Below are 16420 nucleotides of genomic sequence, written 5' to 3' on the forward strand. Positions count from 1 at the left end.
CATCTATCCAAAACTTACTAACCTTTTTTTTTTTTTTTTTTTTTTGAGACAGGGAGAGACAGAGCATGAATGGGGGAGGTTCAGAGAGAGAGGGAGACACAGAATCTGAAACAGGCTCCAGGCTCTGAGCCATCAGCACACAGCCCGACGCGGGGCTCGAACCCACGGACCGTGAGATCATGACCTGAGCCGAAGTCGGACACTCAGCCGACTGAGCCCCCCGGGTGCCCCACTAACCTAGCTTTTTTTTTTTTTTTTTTTTTAATTTTTTTTTTCAACGTTTATTTATTTTTGGGACAGAGAGAGACAGAGCATGAACGGGGGAGGGGCAGAGAGAGAGGGAGACACAGAATCGGAAACAGGCTCCAGGCTCTGAGCCATCAGCCCAGAGCCTGACGCGGGGCTCGAACTCCCGGACCGCGAGATCGTGACCTGGCTGAAGTCGGACGCTTAACCGACTGCGCCACCCAGGCGCCCCTAACCTACCTTTTTAAGAACGAGAACAGATTTGAGGCTTGGAGCCTCCAACAAACAGTAGAATTTAGCAAGAGCTGTAGGTTATGTTGTTGTTGTTGTTGTTGTGTGTGTGTGTGTGTGTGTGTGTTTTGGTTACTGGCAGTATAGCAAGTGATCCTGGTTTTTCCTGTTACATGTTTTTTGTCTTTTTTTTTTTTTTAATTATTTGTAAGTGAGCCAGCTTTTGGTGGATCCCCAGTGCCCCTGGAAGGACCCAGCCTGCTGTGGCACCCGGAGTTGGGGGGGGCGGGGAGGTGGGGTAGAGGCTGTGATGCTGTCTGCCACACAGGCATATACAAGGTCCATAGATGTGGCAAAACTTGGCTTTTGGGGCTCCGTGGACAAACAACGGGCCCCACAAAGGCAGGACCTGTTGGGGACCTTCCGACCCCGATGCTCCGGGCCTGTGATTGCTGCACCTGAGTGCCTCCGTCCCAACCCCAGCTCAGCCCAGTCTGGTTTCGGTAAGCCGCCTTGACGATCCCCACTTTCCTTCCTTACAACTATTTCAAGTAAAAATGTAAATGATTTGCAACTGCAAATTCTTCTGTGGGGCAAGACACAGCCTCAGAGAAGGCGACGCCTCTAGGTTTCGCCAGAAGCAGTAGAAGCTGGAATCGTGAGGGCTTGTCACCCGTGCGGCACTCACTCCCGCGCTGACGGCTGTGACACTACAATCCCAGCCAAGAGGGTGTGATACATAAGGGTCCTTCAGGGGCATCTCCAGACTCTCTATATGGAGGAGGTTGGCTCAGCACTGGGGTTGGAAGCGGGGGGGCTTGTTTTGAAGGTACACTTGACCTTGAACAACACTGCTCTGAACTGTGGTTTGAACTCACCACGTACAGGTGGGTCGTTTTTCTGACAAATGCGATATGGCACCGTAAATGTATTTTCTTTTCCTTATGATTTTCTTAATAACATGTTCTTCTCCTTAGCTTACTTGATTGTAAGAATACTGTATATAGATAGGGCGCCTGGGTGGCTCAGTCGGTTAAGCGTCCGACTTCGGCTCAGGTCATGATCTCACAGTCCGTGGGTTCGAGCCACGCATCAGGCTCTGTGCTGTCAGCACAGAGCCCGCTACAGATCCTCTGGCCCTCTCTCTCCTTGCCTCTCCCCCATTCATGTTTCTCTCTCTCTCTCTCAAACATAAATAAACTTAAAAAAAAGAATACCATATATAATACACAGATCTCACAAAATACACGTTAATCTATGTTTATGTTATTGGTAAGGCTTCCAGTCAACAGTAGGCTGTTAGTAGGTAAGTTCTAGGGGAGCCAAAATGATACACGGATTTTCAACTCTGTGGGGGTCGGTGCCCCTAACCCTCGTGTTGTTCAAGAGTCAAGAGTCAACTGCAAAATATGCATGCGAGGGCAGGATTAGTTTGGGGGGATAGGCCTGAGTGAAACTGATGAGTACTGGGGGATTATTAAAGCCCCCCCCCCCCGCCAAGCCATCATTTGGGTGGACGGTAATGGGTTCCTTATAATTCAAAAATTATAATTGAATAATTCTAAAAAATATATAATTGAGTAATTCTCAAGGCTTATGTCTGAATCTTTTTGGGGGGTGGTGGGGTGGGGCATGGGCTTGCCTATTCTGGAGATACCTGATTTATTCTAAAAACTTAGCAAGAATGAAGAACGGGGCAGATTTTTCAAAATGAAGACTTTCAAAAAAAGTCTCCAATGTTCCTGTTTCAGTCTCGTTTGTGGGGCTTCCCACCGGTGATAAAACACCCTTCTCATCATCGAAGCAAACTGTGTTCAGACTTTGGAAGGAGCCTGCTATTTTCCCAAGCTGAGATGTGGGACTGATTTTCTCCTACCATGACAAGGATAATCGGTTTAATTAGTAGCTTCTTCCTACTTTGTGTCTCTTTATCATTTCAATTATAGACCTGTTTTCCAGGGAGGCAACAGCGCCTTGGTGCAACTGAAGCCTGGCGTCTTCCTAAATGTCACGCCCCGTCACCCTGCCCCGGCTGGGAGAGGGTGCACAACATCTCAGCAACAGCTTGGAAGCGAGTTGGGGAGGGCGGCTGCCAGAGCAGCCAGCACCAGCATAAGGGAAACCAAGTCAGCGAGGGAATACGGGACATTCTGTCTGTTAACACACCGGAATCGAGAAAATAGTGGACAAAAATGGGGCAAATTGGACAGGACCGAGAACCACAAGGTTAGGAAAGGCAGTACCAGGATACCACGTTTGTCGTTCTCCTTGGAGAGGACAGAGACTAGGAAGGAAAGGGGCTGCGGAGTGGCCTAGGGAGGGAATGGGAAAGGGGGTGATGGGATTTAATTCAGTGCCTATCGTGTACCAGCAAATGCACTGGGCCCTGTGGTGGGCAACTGTTATTTTTGCCTGGCCATTGTCCTTCCCCCTTCTTCCAGAAACAGCTTGGGGGTCATGCGAATAGGCCTTTCCTGAGTGGGACTACTCATTCTCCACATCAGTCCATGTGGTTAAGTAGGGCAGACCCCACCAACAAGTGTATCCCAACTCTGTGGTCCTAGTTATTGGTTTGGAGATGGGCCTGAAATTGTCCAGTGAGAGCCAGTCCCGGGCTGAGCTATGAAAAAGAGAATCTCTCCTCCCCCTGGGCATGCTGTCTGATAGGATATAAGCCTGGGGCCAATGGTGTCCAACTTCCCCATCATGAAGGAGAGCCTTCCTGAGAATAAGGCCCACACAGGGTACAGTGGAGCCAAGATGGTAGGATACTCCAAATGCATTTGTTTGAGCCCTGGATCCAGCTGTGCCTGAAGCAAGACCTACTCCTGGGCTTTTTATTATGGGAGCTGATAAATTTCCTTTTTGGTCTGAGCTATTTGATTATGGTTTCTGCGCTTGCAACCAAAAAAGTCCTCACTAACTGTAAACACACTTCTGTACGTGTCCTTTACTCTCACACGACTACCACACTCGTAAGACTTCTGACATTAGATGTGTGTGTGTGTGTGGTGGGGGCGGGGGAGGTTCCATTGCAAGCAATTCTCTGAGACGCCAGCTGGATGTCCTATAGCTTAACCGGTTCTGACACTATTTACCTAGAAAGAGTATCAGACCCCACAGGTTAAGGGCTGAGTCCTACATGGCTGCCCCTCCCCCACTGCAGATGCCAATCTCAAGTCCCAGGTTGTCACTTGTGCTTCTGACCGACTGGCTATAAATTGGGGTTCCCATGACCCCCCAGCTTGGGCTCAATAATTCACTAGCGTAGCTCACAGAACGCAGGGGAACACTTACGTTTACTGGTTTATTATACAAGGGGATGACAAAGGGTAGAGATGAACATCCAGGTGGAAGGGGTTCGTAGGACAAGGGGTGCGGGAGGAGGCGTGGAGCTTCCATGGCCCCTCCCAGTGCACCAGTCTCCCAGAACCTCCACGTGTTCAGCAACCCGGAGGCTCTCCAAACCCCACCCTTTGGGGGTTTTTATGGAGGCTCCATCACAGAGGCACGATCCATCATCACCTCAGTTTCCAGACCCTCTCTCTCCCCCTTCTGGGGGATGCGAGGTGGCCCTGAAAGTTCCAAGCTTCTATTCATGGCTAGATCTTTCTGGTGTCCAGCCCCCACCCTGAAGCTCTCCAGGAGTCCACCGGCAGTCACCTCATTACAAAAGCCACTCCTATCACCCAGATTTAGGAAGAGATTTAGGAACTCTGTGTCAGGAACCAGGGTCAAGGGCAAATACTAATATTTATACTATTAATGTATATAAAATCAATACAAAAGATGCTCCTGGTGTCGTTAACACTTACGGAGGTTGCGAGTTTTAGGAGCCTTGTGCTGGGAACCAGGGACAGAGAGAAGTTCATATATTTTCTATTATTTCATGCTAACATATCCATCAGGAGTTAAATAACAGTAGTATTCGCCGTGATAGATAAAGACTCTAAGTCTCAGAGAAAGTGACTTGGTGTCAGGTTTCATGGCCGGAAGCGATAACATTGGAATCCAACTCTGTTTCACTCCAACCATGTATTTCATGACATCACATGACCTCAAAGACCACTGAGTGGCAGAGAGCTGTGGCCACGTGTGTGGGATATAGGAGTCTGGAGTCCCAGATTTTAGCTCCGGCTCTACCAGAAACACTGCGTATGACCTTGGGATTGCACCACACGTCTTGGGGCTCCCTTTTCTCATCTGTAAAATGAGGAGGGCTAACTAGTTGATAGCTAAAAGTCTCTTCCAGCTTTAAGAAAAAAAATCAATACGTCCACGATGCTAATGGAGCCTCATACAAATGGAATCAATCGAAACCCGGTTACACCAGCAGCCCGAGAGGAGGCTCCCGGGATGCTCAACTGCTCAACGCAGCAGCACAAGGGAGAAGACAGCCGCCGCCGCAGACAGTGTCAGAGTGGCTTGGAAATGCTGGGATGAGTTCCCGTCTGCAGCCCTGTGTGTGATCCAAGTGTCTTCCCTCTCGAACGAGAAAGTCTGCTTTTATGACCGCCCATCCCACTGCCCTTTACCCCACGACAATGCAGACGCTTCTCTCCTATAATCCAGCTGACCTCAGACTGTTCTGAAGGTGACCTTTCCCCACACTCCACAGCTTCTTCTCAGCCCGCAGAATCTCAACTGCTCCGCAGAATCTGACCAACACTGGCCGACCTCGCCATCCTTTCTGAAGCTCCGTATTCTTGTGGCCCAAGTCCCTTTCTCCCCCCACGTCCCTGACTGCTCTTCCTCTTTCTCTGACACCTCACTCCCCTTGTGCACCTGTAAGCGGCCACTCCCCCAGGCTGCCTTCAGCCCCTTCCTCCTTCTTCCTCCTTTCTTCCCTCCCTCCCGCTCTCCCCCTCCCTCTCTTTCTCTCTCTTGCTCTCCCTCCCTCCTTCTCTCCATCCCAATGACTCCCCCGGCGCTGACTATTATTCAAATCCTAGCCTTTTTGAGATTATTCCCTCCACGCTGCGAAGCCTGATGGAGCTTTGTTCCTGAGTTCTGCTCCACATTTCTGACCGCTTTCTTGAAACCTTCTCGGAATTTCAATCACAACCTGTCCCAAATGGAACTCGCCGTGTTTCTGCCTTGATCAGCTGCTTTCCCTGCCACCCCTCATTCCGCAGATGACAGCAGCAGACGTCCTCTCATCCAGGCTTGACACTTTGGTACAACTTTTGGCCTCTTTTCCCTCAACCCTCCTGTCTACAAGTTGCCCTGCAGCAAAGAGATGGGAATTTCACTTCCATCATGCTGGAGGTAGGTGGTGCTCCTTCTGTTTGCCGCTGTAGGTCTTGAATCCTTCCCATGACGTCATGGCCTCCCCGCTGGTCTCCCACTTCTATTTCTTTCCTCCCAATGGAGCCCGTGTCCGTTATGCCCTCTCTAAGGAGCAGCTCTAAGTGGGTCACTCATGCTCAGTCTTTGCATAAGCCCTATTGCCCAGTGAATCCCACACAAACGCCTCACCCTGGTATTGGGCCCTCAGAAATCCAGGCCAACACCCCAGCTGTGCTCCTGTGTCTTGCTTTGTCTTCCACATCGCACTCCTACTGCTCCCTGGAAAGGTTTAATAGTTGGTCAGCTCTGTGCCTTTAGCTTATTCTCTCTGACTCCCTACAATCTTTTAGAAACATAATCTTATCATGTTGCTTCTTGGTTTAAAACCTGGGGCGCCTGGGTGGCTAAGACGCATAAATGTCCGACTTCAGCTCAGGTCATGATCTCGCAGTTTGTGAGTTTGAGCCCCATGTCGGGCTCTGTGCTGACAGCTCAGAGCCTGGAGCCTGCTTCGGATTCTGGGTCTCCCTCTCTCTTTGCTTCTCCCCCGCTCACACTCTGTCTCTCTCTCTCTCTTAAAAATAAATAAAAACATTAAAAAAAAAAATGAAAAACTCTCTACTACCTTGCCATTGCACTTACTCTAAAATCCAAACTCCTAAATGGCTACAAAGCCCTATACGATATGTCCTGTGTGATAGACTCCATCCTCTCTAGCCCCAATTTATATAATTCAGCCGCACTGGCCTTTTCCTCTGTTCTTTGAATGGGGCAAGCTCTATTCTCCCCCAGCTGGTCACGAGACAGCCTCCTTCTTATCCTTGGGGCTCAGCTTCAATGCATCTCTGTGGATCCTGCTTTCCTGGTTGCTACACTCTTTCCTGCAGAGACTGGACGCGGCTGCAGAATCCTTCTCAACACAAGCGCTGACTTCAGGTAACGCTGACCAAGTGACCGGCGTTCTCAGAATTCGCGATTCTGCCTGGAAGAGCCGTCTGCCATCCCCCAGCCGCTGTCAGAAGGGAAAACTGAGGCCTAGAGAGGCAAAGAGACTCACCCCAAATCTGAGCATGAGGGAGCAGTTGAGTCAATATCAGAACCCACTTGTTTCTAGTCTTCCGCCATTGTTTTTCCTTCGCACCAAACTCTTTCCTGTTTTGAATTCCTCGAGGTGGGTGGTCCCAAACCATAGGAAGACAGTTTTCTGGGCTCACAGGGTGTGGGAAGGAAGGCCAGGAAGGCCAGCAGATAGGAGCTCGGGCAGGGGCGCACGTTGCCTGTTACTGGCAGAGCTGAGGCTGTGCATCAGAGGCAGGGGAGAGCTGTTGCCATGGTGATGGACCAGCCAAAGCAGGGCTCAGGGAGCAAGCCAGTAGACAAGCCGGTTCTTAAATCGGCACATTACCAAATGCTTAAAAAATTAAAACTGGCTTCCATCCTTTAGCAGGTTGGGAAGAAAACCGTAATTGTCTCTCCCCAGTAATCTATCTGGGTCTGAGTCCAGAGAAGCCACTGATATTCCCAGCACGGCGTTTTTTGAACCAGGAATAATTTTGTCTGGCTTCTCACTTTGGGAGGGCCCAGAGAGGCAAAGTTATTTGCTCAAGTCGTGCAGCAAGCTCAGCCGGGGTAGAGGCAGTGGGGGGCGGGGGGGAGGCTAGGGAAGAAGGGGGCCTCAGTGATGACTTTTTGGAGTCACGGGCCATCCTACGCAAACACCTTCACAGTTCCTTGAACCCCACTCACCTCCAAGACCCTGCCGCTGATGTATCGGTCACAGGTCTCGCATTTAATGCCAAACTGGGAGTGGTAGTCAGATTCGCAGTACGGAACACCATCCCTGCAAGAGGAAATCCACACAGGGAGAGGAAGTTGGGCCGTGTGGGGATCCGAGGGGGAGCCACATGGAGGTTCCAGGACCTGCAGCCAATGGTGACTGGGCCAAGATTAGAAACACTTGGGGAGCTTGTCAAAAATGCAGACTCCCCAGCCACCCCCCCAGATCTCTGGAATCAGAGAACCCCTGGAAGGGGGCCTGGGAATCTGCATCTCGGCAGACTTCCCGAGCGCACCTGGGAACCACTGGTCTGGGCTGCTGGCCATGGGTGCCCCTCTTCTGTCCTCCTTCCGCCCCTCCCCCCCCCCCCCCCCCCCCCCGCAAGCTCTCCAGACCCACTTTCTTCTCTTTATCCCTAAGGGCTGTGAGAAAAAAAGTACTGTCAAAATGCATTAAGTTTTATGGTATTTAGAATAGGTGATAGTTGCACTTGGCACATCATAAAGGCATAAAGGGGAATGCCTTCACCCTCCTCCCAGCCCTTTCCAGGAGGGAATCCATGTGGTCAATTTTTGTGGATAGCCTTAAGGGCTCCACTTCTAATAAGAAATTTTACCTGCAGTGAAAGAATCATCTGACTGTCCTCCCGGGTCAGTAGATAACAGGAAACTACCTTAAGCACTTCCTATGTGTTTCGTTTTCACCCGGTGCTTAAAACTTATCAGGCAGTAATAGGATTTTTGTTAATGATTCTTATACTACCTCCTACTACTCATAGCCACTGACATTTATTTCGTGGGGTGTGCCAGGCCCTCCAAAGGTGTTTCACATAGATTATTTCGTTTAATCCTTCCGGCCGCCCTATGAAGTCAGAACTATCAGTCTCCCTATTGTGTTGATGAGGCAACTCAGTAACTCAACGCAGATGCTCTAAAGCAGGATCCAAAGCCGGGCGCTCTGGTTTCTCGCCCAGGTCGTCATGAGGACTGAAAGACGGCTCCAGCGTGTAGGGCTCAGCTGTACCGGCCTGTAGTGAGGACTTTGTGTGCGGAGAGGGGACTTCAACAGGACACTGCATCTAAGGACCAGATCTGATGACACAGCTGTGTAGTGCTAATGAATCCAGGACGAGAAAGGGCCATTTCCCCCACCTCTGGGCATAAGAGAACCGGCTCACACAGAGAGGCCTGAAGGACAGGCACGTCACTGTTTTGTCTCCAAGTTGTTGCCATGCTGGGACTGCTGTGACCCCACCCTGGGTGGCAGGGAGGCTGTGTTCCCCTGAAGGAGAGGCAGCAATGAGGACTCAGGCCCAGAAAAGCCCAGAGGTCAGACTGCTGTTCGTGGGCCCAGGAGACAAGCCTCCTCCCACCCCTGCCAACCTTTCCGCACGCCGTGGGTGTGGGAGGTGACCCTGCAGGGGGGATAAAGTCATGTGTCAGCAGAGGGGTAAAATGAGCCAGCAAACTTTGGGTATAAATGCCAACCCTGCCTCATTTGGACCCACGGGTTGGGAGGCCTTAGGGAATTTGAAATATGCATGATTCTAAAGAGAGGCAGAGGGTAAAATTAATATTTACTAGACACTTATTACGTACGAAGCACTGATACCTGAGCCTTTGCGTGACCCAATGAGGTAGGTCTTCTTATCTGTTTTGATAAGTGAGGAAACCGGGACTTGGAGAAGTGAAGTCTCTTGCCAAAGTCATGCAGGCTGGGCTTCTAACCAGGGCATCGATGCCACAGACAGTGCCTCTAAGCACCTGCCACTCTGCCAGCAGACAAATGAAGAGCCCAGGGCAGGCTTCAGAGGCCCAAGGTGCAACGGGCAGTCAGGGCTGGGCCTCCTTGAGAGGAGCTCTGGGCAAACCCTGCACCTCTAAAGAATTCTCACTCGGGCGCACAGACCCAAGGCCTCCTGGCTGGTGACTCACTTAAGGGCACTTCTTACTTGGCAAGCACACAGCGAGATGCCAAACTCCTACTAACATGGCATTCAAAGCTCTGGGTGACGTGACCTCAGCTCACCTCTGCAGCCTCGGACCTTGCTTCACATGTGCACGCGTCTGAGCTCCGGCCAACAAGATGGACGTGTCAGGCACCACCCTGCCCTTGCCCAGGCCGGGCATTCTGCCTCCCAGCTTTCCTTCTTTGCATTTTCCATTCCTACCCCTGTTTCCAAGGTCTGGCTCAAATAGCACTATCCTCCATGAAGCTCTCACGGACTCCAGATTTCACTCCCTGCTACTTTGAAGTGATCCCTTCTTTCTCTGAATATTCACAGCCCTGTTCTTGGGCCTCCGGCAGACAGGGCTCTCTGGTAGCATCCGTGCCCCCTTTTGCCCAGAACCTCGCCTGGGGTTTCCTTTGGGGGCCACCCCTTGCCCCTCACAGTCACTGTGGGTCACGGAGGGCTGGTCTCTGGCTCTAGGGTTCACATCCTCCTGGCCAGCGATTCCTCAGGCATGGGTATGTGTCCTAAGGGTGGCCAAATCAGGGCAACCATGGGACTTCTGCCGGAATCCTTGGGAAGGAGGCCTCTTTCTCTCTGCCGGCCTGGCTAAGCTGGGAGAATGAAAGCCTGGAGTGGCTGGTGATTACCTTTGCTACTCTTTGGGGAGCGCCTGTTTGAGAATAAATCCAACACGGAAGAAGCTGGAGCTGGGAGAGGGGTGGGGGAGAGAGAGGTGGGGGAGAGGGGCACTTCTAAAGAGCCAACGACATCTTTAAGTCCCTGGATTCAGCCACGCCGAAGTCAGTATGCCTCTGGCTTTCCCATTTCTGAGTCAATAAACTCTCATTTTTGCTTTAAATGAGTTCGACTTGGGTTTTCTGTCACTTATGATCTGAAGGGTCTTCAACAACAAAACTCTTGAGCTCCCTATCACAGAACTGCTGATGTCATAATTCTTTATGTATATAGTTTATCTCCCTTATTGGATTATCACTCTCTTGACAGCAAAAACCATACGTGCTACAACTTGACGTGCTCACTATGTCCTAGCAGTGGGTCACAATGGCACCTCAGAAGGGTCTGGGTCACAGAGCATCAAAGCTGTCAGGGCCTGCGGCCACGATTTCTTGTAGGTACTTGAGTATGTAAACGCTGTCGCTAGGGTCTAGTGGCCAGGGGACTGGTGCCACACCGCGCAGGCACTGGGGGTTGGGCCCTCTTTCCTGATAGCTTCGTGTGTCCGTTGTATCTCATCTCATGGATTAAATTCATTCAACAACTGTATCCTTGGCCGGGGGGTCGGGCACTATGCTAAAAAGGCAGCCGTGGCTGAAACAAAGTCCCTGCCTTGGTGAGGACAGACATTCAATTTAATCATGGAGCAAGTTACTTACTTCCCCCAAGCCTCAGTTTTCACAGCTTTTAAAATGGGCTGGACGCCTCGTGGGGGTAGTTGTGGGATTTAATGTGATAACCCGTACACAGCCATTAGTGTATTCTTGGGACACGATAAAAGCTCCATACGTGGTAGCTGATATTAGTATCATTATTAAAGAGTTGACATGGATAAATGGATAACTGCAGACCGTGTTAGCCTGTGTGAAGGACACAAACAGGGCACGGAGGGCATGAGACCACCTCTGAAGAGACAGTGTGGGACGCCAGACCAGTGGGAGGGGAGGCACAAGCACGTCAGGGAGGGAGGAGAGCATCGCGGGCGGAGGAAACACCACGGAAGGGCCCAAGGGTCGGGGAGATGCTGTTTGCGGCTGTGGCCGTGTGGTGGCTGGATGCAAGTGGAGGGAGGCGCTACTGGAGACCCGGGGCAAAGGCCGCAGGGGGCAGGCTGGAAGGATGGTGGGGGGGGGGGCGGAAGCTGGGGCGGGGAGGGGGGAGACACCCACTTGCTGATGTACTCCCCCGTGAGGATGACGCTGCAGGTCTGGCATTTGAAGCAGCTGACGTGCCACTGCTTGTCCAGCGCCAGGAGCGACTGGCCGTGCTTGATCTCCTCCTTGCACCCGGCACAGTCTGCAAAGACAAGAGGACGCCACTGAGCAAAACATCCTGGGCCCCTTGACCGCGGCCCTCCTCTCCAGCCAGGTGAAGGAGAACCACTCCCCCCCCCCCCAAAGCCGGTTTTCTCTCCGCAGTGGACACCCTGGTCCTGGCACCTGTCCAGGGGTCTCCCAGGTAAAAGCAAAGGCCGCTGGGGCCCTGGCCTCTGGACAAGAGGTCTCGGCGCGAGGGAGAAAGACATCCTAGGATTCCTTCAGAAAGTTCTCTGTCATCCTGCCCACTGTGCATCCAAAACCAGACGGAGCCTGCCCTGCTTCCCGCCTGCCCTCAAGCAGGTAACCACGCAGGCTGCTCTCCGTGACCTGGGGGACCCGCGGCATCAGCATCACCTGGGAGCTTACAGGCGTGCACCGTCTCAGACCCACCCAGACCTACTGAATTTGACCTAGATCTCCAAGCACAGTAACGGCTGAGACGCAGCGCTCCAGGGATAAGCTTAGTGGCTAATTTTCCCCACCCTGAGGCTGTGTGCTCAAGGGCAAGGACCTTCTTTTTTGTGGTTAAATCTATTTAACAAACCTCTCTGTTTTGTGGTTAAATCTATTCTCTTGCCTAGTGCTGTGCTGGGCACATAGTAGGCACTCAAATCATATTTGCTGAACACGCACGAAGGAGCGGACCTCACACGGTACCCAAGAAAAGGACAGAATTTACCACGACTGGCCCCGCTCCAACATACTTATATGTCAAACATTTTCTGCTCCAAGGATTAAAGACTGTGATAGGACTGTCCCAAACCGGAGCGGTGCCCTCACTCTCTATCCTGATTCCCCTGGAACGGGCATCAGGACCACAGAATGTGGGGGCCAGGCATCTGCCTGTTGCTCCATCGGTGTCTGGGGAGGGGCAGGAAATGGAGCCAGCGTCCGAGGTACTTGGGAGATGCTGGGAAATCAGCCTACCCGACCGGATGTCCCATTCTGGACGAGGAAAGGGTCATGGGGCAAAGTTTACCAGAGGACAAGCCTCCCTACTGGCGCCACAAGACAGATGCATACTTTGGAGCCGTGGGGAGGAGAGAAGCTGCACATCAAGTTGGGAGAGGCTGGCTGGAAACCCTCAAGTCCAGCTGGGAGCGGGTCCTGGGAGAGAAGATGATGTGTCTGCCTGTTTAGGAAGGGGGTGCGCCCGGCTAACTGTGGGGAGGGACTGGGCCCTGATGACAGGCCTGTAGGAGGCAGCCCCCACAGTTCTGAGCTCTTGGCTACCTAGAGCCTTTCCGACATCCTTAGCACGGACTAGGGGCAGGAGGGTCTCTGATTGCAAACTGCTTCTGGGGACTGGGAGAATGGTTTTGAGGTCTCTTTTCCTGCCTTCACGCCTGGAATAAGTCTAGCCGCTTGTATCCCAATAATTATAGATGTTGGAATGTAATCATCTAGAGATGACTTCATAGAAGTGACTTGCCCGTGCTCAGCACAGAAGAACCTGGGGGCTCAGGGGTCAAATACCGAACTCGCGTCTCTGTGGGCCTCCGTGATAGGGTTACATAATTCCACAGGGGCTCAGAATTCACAGAGCAGTTGGTCACAGTCCCACCTAACGCAGGAATCTACAGCATTCTTGACAGGTGGGTACCGTCCTCTGCTTAGTTGCCTCCAGTGGTGGGAAGCTCACCCCCTCTGCGGAAGCCCACTTTGCCTTTGGACAGGCAAAACTGTCAGGCCTGCTTTCTTTATTTTTCCGATTTTGATTTTTAAAAATACGTATCACATAAAGGTTTATTCGTATTTTCTTTTGTTACTTCCCTTTTTATTTCGTATCTGATTATTTTTTTAATTGAAGTATCATTGGCACACGATGTTACGTTAGCCTCAGGTATACAACACAGCGATTCACCAACTCCCTACCTGGTGCTATGGGACCACAAGCGTAGCCGCTATCCGTCACCGTACAACGCTGTTACAACGCCATTCACTACATTCCCTATGCTGTGCCTTTTATCCCCAGGACTCACTCATTCCACAAGTGGAAGCCAGTAACCCCTACTCCCGGTCACCCATGTTTGCCCATCCCCCCTTCCCCGCCCCTCCGTCAACCATCAGCTTGTTCTCTGTATTTATGGGTCTGTTTCTGCTTTTTTGCTTGTTTATTCATTTGTTTTGGTTTTTAGACCCTAGGTATAAGTGAAATCATCCAGTATTTGTCCTTCTCTGACTTATTTCACGTAGCATAATGCCTTATAGGTCCATCCATGTTGTTGCAAACGGCAACATTCCATTCCTTTTTTGTGGCTGAGTAACACTCCACGGTATATATATGCCACATCTTCTTTATCCATTCATCAGTCGATGGGCACTTGCGTTGCTCCATATCTTGGCCATTGTCAATAATGCTGCAATACACATCGGGGTGCGTGTATCTTTTTAAATTAGTAATTTTGTTTTCTTTGGGAAAATACCCAGCAGGGGAATTACTGGATCCTAGGGAAGTTCCACATTTAATTAAAAAAATTTTTTTTTTAAGTTTATTTATTTTGAGAGAGAGAGAGAGAGAGAGAGCAAGCAGGGGAGGGGCAGAGGGAGGGAGTCAGCAAATCCCAAGCAGACTCCACACTGTCAGCACAGAGGTCAATGTGGTGCTCGAACTCACGAACCGTGAGATCCTGACCTGAGCTGAGACTAAGAGTCAGACGCTTAACCAACTGAGCCACCCAGGTGCCCCAATTTTTAATTTTTTGAGGAACCTCTGTTCTGTTTTCCACAGGGATTGCATCAGTCCACATTCTCACCTACAGTGCACAGGGGTCCCTTTTTCTCCACACTCTCGTCGACACTTGTCATTTCTCGTCACGACTGCCTTCTTTTTATGGAGACTGAGATTGGACTCCTTGTGAAGCCCTTTATTTTATGCAGTAAGAATAACCTACCTCTTTTGCCACCTGACATTTCCTTTAAATATATATATATATTTATATATATATAAATATATATACATTTATTTATATATATACATTTATTTATATATATAAATATATATATACATTTATTTATATATATACATTTATTTATATATATATTTATTTTTTATGTAACATATAAATAAATACATATTTATTTAAAGTTTATTTATTTTGAGAGAGAGAGGGAAGGAGAGCAAGCAGGGAAGGGGCAGAGAGAGGAGAAGAGAGAAAATCCCTAGCAGGCTCCACACTGTCATTGCAGAGCCTGATGCCGGGTTCAAACTCATGAACTGTGAGATGATGACCTGAGCCAAAACCAAGAGTTGGACGCTTAACCAACTGAGCCACCCAGGTGCCCCTCCTTTAAATATTTCAAGACAATTACAGTTTCCCTCCTCTCCTTCACTCCTCTCGCTTCACTTTTCCTTGCTGGATGTGGTCATCCACTGATCAGATTCCCCTGTAGACTCCATGGAGTGAGGTCTATTGTGGCCAATCACACAATTCCCGACCTCTCTGATACGTCTTGTCTGAATAGCTGCATCCTCTCGTGGCCACATTCTAGCAATGAGTCCTATCTCCTTAAGTTGCAATGGCACACCTGGGATAGAATTAGCACCCTGAGTTCAAATTCAGGACTTGGTACAGTGTAGTGGTTAGAGGCTGGGCCGGGAGGACAGAGTGAATGGTGAGACGCTGGCCGAGGGCAGGATCCCAGCTCCCTCACTTACCAGTTGTGCGACCGCTAAGCCCCTGCTTCTTTACCTGAATATCTTCCTTACAACACTAGTGTGGGGATGTACCATAATCAGGCCTGGGAGGACGCAACACGTGTGCTCAATAAATGGTCACTGTCATTCTTGTTTCACGTTCTCGTGTTTCTAGCCCATGTTCCGGGCACTATCCAGTCTCTGATCCGAGGCCAGAAGAACATTCCTCTTGCAGGGAAGGCCTGTTGACTCCGCCTGGGGATTCTGAGATGCCTTCTCCATGTGGATTTTCTTTCCGTGTGATCCTGCTGGTCCTTTATTGTACTGGCCTCAGGTTGATCGGGAGCTTTTTCTCTCTCTTCTTCCTCTTTTCACCCTTGACCACTGGTGGAGCCTCAGGCATCCACCCAGGAGCCCATGAGTCTCGTATAATAAGCAGGGTCAGGAAAACTACACCCTGCCCTGAGTTGGTTGCTGCACAGCCAGCTGTCCACTCCTCATCTGTTCCCCTCTTTTCCAAAATTACAGCCTTCAGCTGGCAGAAAGGATGATGCCACCACCTGTTCCCCCAAATCCTTTAGTTTGTGGAGGTGTCTAAAGACTCCAGACAGCCATTTTTAGTTTTTCTTGACTGTGTCATACATTCCATTTAGATCAGCAAAAATGAGTGGGTTTTGTGAGTCCCTTCCTTGTCGTAGACAACTAATCCAGGAAGACAGGACCCTTCCCAACTAGCAAGTCATGTCTCTGGTATAGGGTGTGAAGGGAATAGGCCCCAGGGCCAGACTGCCTGGGCACATTCCAGTTTCATTAGTTACTATTTGTGTGACTTTGGGCAAGTCATTTATGCTCTTTACGCTCTGTGGGTCTCAGTGTTCTCATCTGTAAAAAATTATTCTTCTCTCCCTTGTAGAGCTATAATGATTAAATGAGATATTATGTATAGAAAACTTAGTGCATTGCCTGACAATAATAACAGTCAATCAATGTTATCTGTGGTTTAGCAGTGGTGACAATGGTGATGGTGGTATTGCTGGTGGTGGTGGTGGTATTGGTAGTGATAGTGGTGGTGGTGATGGCGGCGGTGGTGATAGTGGTGGTGGTATTGGTGGTGGTGGTGTTGGTAGTGGTGGTGATGGTGGTGGTAGAGGTGGTGGTATTGGTGGTATTGGTGTTGGTGGTGATGGTGCTGTTGGTGTCAGTGGTGGTGGTGGTGGCGATGGTGTTGGTGA

The 16420-nt window shown here is 50.3% G+C and overlaps 1 protein-coding gene across 9 annotated transcripts in view; it reads right to left on the reverse strand.

Annotated features, from left to right (window-relative positions):
* The window catches only part of ABLIM3 (actin binding LIM protein family member 3), a 111470-nt gene that overhangs the window by 39222 nt on the left and 55828 nt on the right, over window positions 1–16420 (reverse strand). For all 9 annotated transcript variants that reach the window (XM_045437637.1, XM_045437650.1, XM_045437618.1 and 6 more), the window contains 2 exons: window positions 11402–11528; window positions 7513–7606 (listed from right to left, as the gene is read on the reverse strand). In XM_045437637.1, coding sequence (XP_045293593.1) covers window positions 7513–7606; window positions 11402–11528 — 221 coding nt within the window. The remainder of the gene's footprint in view (window positions 1–7512; window positions 7607–11401; window positions 11529–16420) is intronic.

This window comes from Leopardus geoffroyi, chromosome A1, assembly GCF_018350155.1.
Source record: "Leopardus geoffroyi isolate Oge1 chromosome A1, O.geoffroyi_Oge1_pat1.0, whole genome shotgun sequence".
In the NCBI taxonomy this organism is placed as follows: domain Eukaryota; kingdom Metazoa; phylum Chordata; class Mammalia; order Carnivora; family Felidae; genus Leopardus; species Leopardus geoffroyi.